General features: G+C 40.1%; 1 protein-coding gene across 1 annotated transcript; it reads left to right on the top strand.

Moving 5' to 3' along the window:
* The first annotated feature begins 668 nt into the window (after positions 1–668).
* Positions 669–2,190, top strand: LOC109889986 (dispanin subfamily A member 2b-like). Its single transcript, XM_020481904.2, has 2 exons — positions 669–1,341; positions 1,743–2,190. The coding sequence occupies exons 1-2, from the start codon at positions 1,114–1,116 to the stop codon at positions 1,899–1,901; spliced, it is 387 nt and encodes a 128-aa protein (XP_020337493.1). The 5' UTR covers positions 669–1,113; the 3' UTR covers positions 1,902–2,190.
* Positions 2,191–10,354: the final 8,164 nt, after the last annotated feature.

Below are 10,354 nucleotides of genomic sequence, written 5' to 3'. Positions count from 1 at the left end.
GATGTTGAGAGTTCGCCATCCATTATGGGCAAAACTTGTGAGTCCTTGCTGTTCTTATTCATTGGCTGCAGACAATGATCAGCTAGGGAGAAATACCATTTAACATTTTATGCTATATTTATAATTGTATAAAATATATGCAATGAATTTACCACCAACAGGTTTCTGTGCCAATGAACCACACCACAAATAAGCAAAGCACAACTACATAGTGATTACTACATACTGGGGCGGCAGGTAGCGTTGGGCCAGCAATCGAAAGGTTGCTGGAAAGAATGCAGAAAGAATAGCCCCTCGGATCAGAGACCAGGCAGAGCGTGCTTTAAGCTTTGTTTAATGACTGGGCATGCTGGGAGCATAGACCTATGTTGCAACGTTATTATAACGATTTGGGAGAATGATGATCCGCAACAGCGCATTTCAGTATCAGAAATACAGCCAAACTCACCTGACACTGCCTTTTTAGATCTTATAAACTGTCGAGTACCAAAAACGAATCCAAATGGAATGAAACATAAAATAAAGATATATAAAAACTATTCATTGCATGGTGGTGTTGTAGGCTAGTCTAGGTAGGACCATGTTATCGTCCCTAGACAAGTTCAATAGGGGAGCTTATTGACCTAGATGTCTCATGTCTTGCGCAATGACGTACGTGGCTTCTCCGCTGCCTACCAGATATGCATCTGGTCTTGCGGATTGATATATAAAATTGGTGCAGCTTTGAATTATTTTTTGGGTGTGGTATGATTGCTAGTTAGCCTATTGCAGAACTGGACAAACGACCCACCTACCACTATTGCCACTAGGAATGGTAGGAAGAGAGCAGGATATACAGTTTAACTGGTTTACACTCCCAAAAGCTAAAACAAAAAGTTAGACAACCCCTCCCCTATTGAGCAAAAGAGTCTCTAGGGAAATCAACATTTACAAATTTACTGGAAACAGTGCTTATGCCTGGAACCTTCGCCGCTCCTGCTATATAGGTTACGTTTTGCCTTCACCTTTCCTCACAAATTAAACTTTTCTTCGGCTCGCTCTTTTTCGTTTGCCCGAGAAGCTTTGTGTGTTTTTTTAAACACTAAGCTAAATAAGTATCTATATTCGCTTGCCATGGATCAACCACCATCGTATCAACCAGAGTTTGTCCCAATGAACGGAAATAAGTACATGCGTCTTGAAGACCCTCACGGAGCGCCCAAGTTCCAACATACCGTCGTCTTGGGACAGCCCCAGCCCGTTGTACCTCAGCCCAGAGATCACATTATCTGGTCACTTTGCAGCCTCGTGTACGGCAACCCATTATGTCTCGGAATGTTAGCGGTGTATTTCTCCATAAAGGTGAGTTGGAATTAAGTGATTTAATATAACATTGTCTGTTGTAGGGCGTGTATTGTCTGGATTTTGAAGTTGGGCATGTTATTATATGGGCGACCAACTTTGAACTATGGAAAGATGAGCACAGTATAACAATGTTCTAAATTCATGTTTTGTTTTCTTGTTATCGCACTGTTATAAAAATGTGTAGCCTATACCTCATCTACAGGCTCTATAAACCTGACCTCTGAAAGTGTAATAAGGAGTATTAAACCACAGAGGATAATACATCACAGAGATCCTCCCATTAGTGTGACATGTCATGTCGTGTGCATGTTGTTAACTAATATGCATAGCTACGAAAACACAATCAGCAACATGTGAATGATTCCATAATATAAATGATTCTACATTTTGTTTTCCAGTCCAGGGATAGGAAGATGGTTGGAGACTTGGAGGGAGCAAGAAAACACGGGAAGACTGCACGCTGCTTTAATGTTGTGACCCTGACCCTGGTCATCCTCGGGCTGCTCTTCTTCTTCATCATCTATGGTTTCTTCATCTACAAAATCTCACACTTGTAGTGTAGTTCCAGTCTTTGCTTTTGTCAAAAGTGTCTTTCCAGATGTTTACACACCTCTCTAGGATTGTGTCCTGATACATTTCTCTTACACGCACACACACACACACACACACACACACACACACACACACACACACACACACACACACACCACAGAATTTCCTTCAGCACTGTGTACCAGATGTTATTTGCACTTCTTTAGTTTAGTGTTTTAGAGATGCAAGATGATTCTGTTGAAGTTACATTCAAATGTTATTTTCATCAGTAAATATACGTTTTGTAAATGCATTCCATTTGAGTCTTTATAGCTAATAATGGTTAACGTTTCTGTTTCACTCATCCCATATAGACATACACTCACTTAATGAGACATGGCTTCTCTTTCTACTTTGTTGTCGCTCTACAACAATGTTTAAGTCACAATCCGTTCTATTTCTGGATGGTAAAATTACTTGTCCTTGTGTGATATAAACATGTAGGAATTAGAGTATGTTGAACAACTTTATCAACCCCAAGAATGAACTGTATTAGGTATTTTTGACTTATTACTCTGATACAAATTGTAAACAGATGTTGATGTAAAAGTGGAATTTCCAGCAATGTAAAAGAATCCAGGCCAAGTTTCCAAAGACAAGCTATTTCACCCGGAATTTGTGTCTGGCTGGGTCACAGTAGTCTTGACTAGCTTCTGAGTTGGATGACCTTTCAAAGCAAATTTTTCAGTCAAGGCTCGTTTTTGTTCAATTTTCCAGTTGTCTTGAAGGCACTGAAGTCGTAGATTTCCAAGTTCAGCTTCCGAGTTCCCAGTTGGTTTGAACGCGGCATTCATACCTTTTTATTTGATTTTTTATTCCAAGTCCAAATGACAAATATCAGGCCCAAATATTAATTATACAAATGATCAGCAATCAATAACTTAAATGTGTATTCCGTGTCCAGATTCCCTATATTCAAACGACAATATGCATACTACAAATGGTGGAATAGGCTAAATATGATAACGCAACAACTGATGGCAGTAGCTAACTACTGTAGCTAACTAGCCAGCTAACCTCTGTAGCTAGTCAGCAAGCAATGCTAAAGGGATTGTATACGGGTTGCCATCATTTTTTTAGCTAGCTGACTAGCATTTATGAGGCTTATTTCCTCCAACGTTATATTGAAAAGGTGCCTCTTGGTCCCAAAATACAAGTTTTCTGGAGATTTGGGGGAGGGGTGCTGATGACGCTGCCCACTGTATGCACGTTTGCTAGCCTGATTTCGTCCAGACTGAGGAGAAATCTGTACACAATGAATTCCTGACCACCTCCTGGAGTGGTCAGACAGATCTAAACACAATCAGACCACAAATCCACTTTTGTGCATCCAGATCCGTATTTTCCATGCAATCGTCGTATTCTGATAGCAGAAGTCACATGTAAGTATCAAGTGTAGACATGAACAGACACAGGTGACAGGCCCCGCGGTCCCGTTACTACGGTAACCAATCACCCTTAAAGGGGCAGCTGAACATTTTGTCTCTGAAATTTCACTCATGCCACAAAAATGAAATGAAATTGAGCAACATTTATTGTTTTAGAAACATTACAAAGCATGGTCATCTGTTTTTTGTGTATTTTTTTTCTATGTATTGTAGTGAAACAGCAGGGAGCAGGTCTCTAACTCTCAACCTTCTAGCCCGAGGTCCGGCGCGCTATCGACTGCCGCTAAAGCATGCTCATGCGGCAGAGTCGATTTCTGCGCTTATAAACCCAGGGTCTTTACAGTATGTATGTCACAAAAAATATTTGGCTGGTAAAAAATCTGAGTTGCTGGCAGATTTTTTTCAACTACCTACCACAGTGATGGGTAAAAAAAAAACACTATTCAACTCATGTTAAAATACTTAAATGTATCATTCCTTCTGTCCTTCTCCCTGCCTGATCTGTCAAAGTTGGATTGGTAGCTGGAGACGTTATCTATTTATACACACTGATTACTTAGTTCAAGATGTGAAGGAAGCAGAAGCACTTGCAACAAGGCTGCATTTTAAAGGGGATTTCCCCTTGGCAGTATAGTTTGTAATGAAAGCAGATGAGTAGCGTGAGATGATCCAGATCAGGGCTAAAAGGAGGAGGAGACTATGGGTGAATGTTTTTTTTCCTAACCTTATTAGGTCTGCTGCATAATGTTTTTGACCAGAAATAGATTTGTATATGAAAACGCCACATTAGACAACTATGTGCCGTTAGCAGTTTGCTAAAAGTCATGAATCTCAAAAGGCAAATTATTCTTCTGATTCTCAAGCAGGGCATGAAATGAACACCCACCACCTTGCGAGTAGATCTAGGTATTGGCGGGGGAAAAAAATGTATATTTCAGCAGCCACGTTGGCGGGTGGTCATCTTGTAAAGCTCTACTGTGCAAGCATTACATTGGTGAATATAAATTCAAAAGTCAAGTATGAGCACGTGTGAGTTAGGGGAAGAAAATACTGCAGTAGCTGTTTTCAAAGTATTTCTGCTGTTTCCACTTCAATCGGTGTAGATGAAGAGGAGGAGACAGGTTAAAGAATGATTTTTAAGAGACCATTGAGACATGGATTGTACAGTACCGGTCAAAAGCTTTAGAACACCTACTCATTAAGGGTTTTCCTTTATTTTACTACTTTCTACATTGTAAAAAAGTAGTGAAGACATCAAAACAATGAAATAACACATATGGAATCCTGTGGTAACCAAAAAAGTGTTGAACAAATAAAAATATATGTTATTTTTGAGATTCTTCAAATAGCCACCGTTTGCCTTGATGACAGCTTTGCACACCCTTGTCATTCTCTCAACCAGCTTTACCTGGAATGCTTTTCCAACAGTCTTGAAGGAGTTCCCACATATTCTGATCATTTGTTGGATGCTTTTTCGACTCATCCCAAACCATCTTAATTTGGTTGAGGTCGGGTGATTGTGGAGGCCAGGTCATCTGATGCAGCACTCCATCACTCTCCTTCTTGGTCAAATAGCCCTTACACAGCCTGGAGGTGTGTTGGGTCATTGTCCTGCCGAAAAACAAGTAATAGTCCCACTAAGCCCAAACCATATGAGATGGCGTATTGCTGCAGAATGCTGTGGTAGCCATGCTGGTTAAGTGTTCCTTGAATTCTAAATAAATCACAGACCGTGTGACCAGCAAAGCACCCCCACACCATAACACTTCCTTCTCCATGCTTTACGTGGGAAATACACATGCGGAGATCATCCATTCACCCACACCGTGTCTCACAAAGACACGGCGGTTGGAACCCAAAATCTCAAATTTGGACTCAATTTTCCAGCAGTCTAATGTCCATTGCTTGTGTTTCTGGGCCCAAGAAAGTCTCTTCTTCTTATTGGCGTCCTTTAATAGTGCTTTCTTTGCAGCAATTCGACCATGAAGGCCTGATTCACACGCACCCATCTAAACAGTTGATGTTGAGATGGGTCTGTTACTTGAACTCTTTGAAGCATTTATTTGGGCTGCAATTTATGAGGCTGGTAATTCTAATGAACTTATCCTCTGCAGCAGAAGTAACTCTGAGTCTTCCATTCCTATGGCGGACCTAATGAGAGACAGTTTCATCATAGAGCTTGATGGTTTTTGCAACTGCACTTGAAGAAACTTTCAAAGTTCTCGAAATGTTCTGTATTGACTGAACTTCATGTCTTAAAGTAATGACGGACTGTCATTTCTCTTTGCTTATTTGAGCAGTTCTTGCCACAATTTAGACTAGGTATTTTACCAAATAGGGCTATCTTCTGTGTACCCCCTTATCTTGTCACAACACAACTGATTGACTCAAACGCATTAACAAGGAAAGAACTTCCACACATGAACTTTTAAGAAGGCACACCTGTTAATTGAAATGCATTCCAGGTGACTACCTCATGAAGCTGGTTGAGCGAATGTCAAGATTGTGCAAAGCTGTCATCAAGGCAAAGGGTGGCTATTTGAAGAATCTCAAATATGAAATATATTTTGATTTGCTTAACACTTTTTTTTAGTTACAACATGATTCCATATGTTTTATTTCATAGTTTTAATATCTTCACTATTATTCTACATTGTAGAAAATAGCAAAAAGAAAAGAAAAACCCTTGTGTTCTAAAACATTTGACCGGTAGTGTATATGTGAGCCATTCTAAGGGTGAATGGACAAGACAAAAGATGTGTCTTTGAATGGGGCATGGTAGTTGGTGCCAGGCGCACCGGTTTAAGTGTGTCAAGAACTGCAACGCTGCTGGGTTTTTCACGCTCAACAGTTGTCTATGTGTATCAAGAATAGTCCACCACCTAAAGAACATCCAGCTAACTTGACACAATTGTGGAAAGCATTAGAGTCAACATGGGCCAGCATCCTTGTGGAACGCTTTCGACACCTTGTGGAGTCCATACCCTGACAAATTCAGGCTGTTCTGAGTGCAAAACGGGGTGCAACTCAATATTAGGAAGGTGTTGCTAATGTTCTGTTCACTCAGTGTATATTCGCATACGTACTTTTTGTATTGACATCACATGACTTCCAAACTCCAATGTACTTTATGCACCAAAAGGGATTAGGCCCTAAATACTCCAGTGCCTTTTTATTAAACCTGTAATGGACACCCCGAAACATGTTTTAATACTTTAAATGACAGAATTAGTCAATTACGGTAAAAAGCCACTCAGCGGTCCCCCAAAATTGTTTCAGAAGCTTCTCGTCATTCCACAGCTGGCTACAACATTATCCTGAGTCATGTTCATTCGGCACAAAACCTAAGATAACAAACCTAGACTTGTCCAATATGAAATGCTCATTTTCATTTTGCGTTGCAGAACACTTTAAAATATTTGATTCATCCTGGTTTGACATGGCTGCTATGTTTGGCTTTGTTGCCTCAGACACTGAAATGTTGATAATCCTCTCAGCCCTACCCGATATGCCTCATTCTTGGATGTGGCAAGACAAATTAACTTAGGCACCATCCAGCTAACTTGACACAACTGTGGGAAGCATTAGAGTCAAGATGGGCCATTATCCCTGTGGAATGCTTTCGACACCTTGTAGAGTCCACCCTCTGATGAATTGAGGCTAAAGTATGGGGGGGGGGGGGGGGGGGTGCAACTCAATATTAGGAAGGTGTTGTATAATCAGAGTAGCTGTGAAAATGAACACCATGCTTCCTAATAATGCTGCCAAGGGATAACATGTATAAACTGAACAGTATTCGGCCCAAAATCGATCCTCGAGGGAAAGCACATGAGATCTCAATTTCTCTTGAGGCATGGTCACCCAGGGCAATAAAATGTTATCTGTCAGTCAGATATGTCTTAAACCAGCTCAGTACTGATCCTGAGAGGCCATCCCAATTCTGTAGTCTGTCCAAGAGGACAGATGATGATGATGATGATGGGGGAGGCCATTTTTTTTTTCATGAGCATGGCCTTATTTCTATTACAGCATGATGGATGACTGTCATTCATATTCCTTTCACCCAGTTCAATATAACATCGATAGGTTTAGGCTACTACATGATACTCAAATTTTCCTCATACCCATCATGAGTTTGCTACAATCTAGCCTATAAATGAAAGTTAACAATGTAGGTGCAAAGAGGTCGAGAGAGAAATTTGAGATGACAGACAGTGACACATGGACAGACAGTGACACATTCAATACCGCCTTGCACACTCTTGCCTGTATCTAGCTTATCTAGGGTGTCATCATTAGTCCAACAGTTGCAAACGAGAGTTTCTATTGAACAAATTCAAGGCACTTGTTTGCTTCCGTTGACTAAACTTTTATCAACAGAATCGGCGGAATGAATACACCCCTGATCATAGCATCCACTTTGTATTCATTGTAGCCTCTATGCACTCTCCTTCTCTCACCTTTTCCCTCTGCATAGGTCACTCCATAGACCCTCATCAAGATTAATACCTAGATCTTATTCCCATCTAAGTTGGGGTTTATCTAGCTCAGGCTGTGTTAGTCCTGACATAAGAGCATCGTAAACACGGGAAATGGTCTTGAACAGTGGTTGGTCTGCGTGGCAGAGTTGTTCAACAGGTGACATCTTAGGTAGGTTCCATTGCCCCTTGAGAGTCACCCTAATAACATTTCATAGTTATTGGTAACTAAAGAAGTCCCTGTTAGACAAGAGGTATTTCTGTTTCATCTGTTCAAAAGACATAAGAATTCCCTCCTCATAACAATGTTCCAAAAGAGGGATCCCCTTATCAGACCATGGTCTAAAGTTACTATTCTGGAAAAACATATGAATCAATCTATCGTTCCATAGAGCGGTTTTTAGGGGAAAGAAATCCCCCTCGTCCGAACAGCTCATGCAGTTTGCACCATGCCAGGACAGAATGTATAATTAAAGGATTGTCTGGGATGGTTTTTATAGATTTCCTGTACCATTTGTAAAACATTTCTGCCCCAGCGTCATCATTTACCTCAAACTTTTCAATGTTCAACCATGAGGGAGAAGGACCATTGTCAAACCTCTGAGCCAGAAATCTAGACTGCGCAGCCCAGTAGTACATTCTGAAATTAGGGAGGTTTAAGCCCCCTTGACCGTAATCAAGGGTCAGTTTATCCAGGCCAACCCTAGGGGATTTGCCGTGCCAGATAAACCTCCTGGTCAGCTTGTCAAGAGAGGAAAAGAATGCTGCGGGCACAGGGATAGGGAGAGATTGAAACAAATATAGAAATCTGGGCAGGATATTCATTTTAATTACATTAATTCTACCCTATAGAGTGAGAGGCAAGTCCTTCCATTTACACAGGTTACAGGTTTTTCCCTTTCTTGTGAATTACTGTAATCAATGCTTGAGAGAAAGACTCTGTAAAGCAGGGGTCCTTGGCTTTTATAAGTACCTCCATAAGGTAGTGTACTAACAGCTCCTTAAATTATTTGTAGAACTGTGGAGGGAAACCATCCTCCTCACGAGATTTATTAGAAGGTAAGGATTTAATGGCCTCCAACGATTCAGGGACTGAGAACTGTTCACACTCTGTCTTCCTCTGACAGGCATGGGAGGTTGAGAGAGGAGAGAAAAGAATCTATCTCTGATAGATCATCGCTTGATTGGGAAGTGTAGAGGTCTTTGTAATATTTCTTAAAAGTATCATTAATTTCAGTAGGATCGAGAGATATCTCATTGGTAAGAGTTTCTATAGCATTAATTGTCCTCTTACTTTCCTCTGCTTTCAGTTGCAATGGCAATATTATCTGAGGGATCAGAGGATGTATGCATAAATGTATGCGTGGGGTACAGATATGAGGTATTCATTCAAAAATCATGCTAAACACTATTATTGCATACAGAGTGAGTCCATGCAACTTATTATGTGACTTGTTTCTCCTGAACTGATTTAGGCTTGTCATAAGAAATGGGTTGAATACTTAGTGACTCAAGACATTTCAGCTTTTCATTTTTTTAAATTAATTAGTAAAAAATAAAAAATTAACAATTCCACTTTGGCATTATGGGGTATTGTGTGTCGGCCAGTGGGGAAAAAACTAATTTAATCCATTTTAAACTCAGGCTGTAACAACAAAATGTGGGAAAAGTAAAGGGGTGTGAATACTTTCTGAAGGCACTGTATATGTCAATTAAAATCACATGAGTTCCTAATTTTGCTACATTTTGTATGAATGACGAACAGAAATTCTGAGAAATCAGCTAAGCAAGTGGGACATGGTTTTCGTGGTCTATAGAGGGTTTCAACAAGCACAGATGGTTGACATTTTAACAATACAGCATGATGTTTAAATGAACTGAGGTGACCGACAGAGATGTCCCTGCCATTTAGAGCATCTCAAAGAATGACAAAAACTATAGTTTGGGGGAGAAGCTTCAATAAGACAAGTTTCAGTTAGAAACATACAGTTTTAGATTGTGCTCTGAAATAAGATTTCTTTGAGTGATCTAACATTAAATAGTCCCATCCTCATTTTGACAGGGCTGCCCTGTTTTTAAGGAACCTGCCTTGAAACAGTTAACGCAACATGCACAAGATTTCTCACATTTGATCCAGTCTGTTTTTGTTGTCTTTGGTATCAAGAGAACACCTGTGTGAAACTAGCCACAATAAGGATTAACCACGATAGTGGAATTTGCAGCTCACCTTCAAAATAAAAGTGAGGGGGGTGTTAAGTGGTAAATATGCTGAAAAGGCAGGGCAAACAACGAAACACAAACAAACAAAAAAAATATAGAAATAAATGTACTAAACTCCCACACGCACTCCCACACATACAAATCAATTCTTTCACGTCACTTCAATAAATAATTCCTTTAAAAAAACAGAGGCAATAAGTTCTACAGACACTCCAGCTTTACATTTCCAAACTGCTATTGAAGAAACATTCATTTATAGTTGACACATAACTTAAATAGTAATATCGTTCAGCGATGTGTAACGCATTGCTGTGAATGAAGCATTTCTGAATA

This window comes from Oncorhynchus kisutch, linkage group LG1, assembly GCF_002021735.2.
Source record: "Oncorhynchus kisutch isolate 150728-3 linkage group LG1, Okis_V2, whole genome shotgun sequence".
Lineage (NCBI taxonomy): Eukaryota > Metazoa > Chordata > Actinopteri > Salmoniformes > Salmonidae > Oncorhynchus > Oncorhynchus kisutch.
The sequence above is the reverse complement of the archived record's forward strand: the minus strand, read 5'-3'. Positions and strand labels throughout refer to the sequence as shown.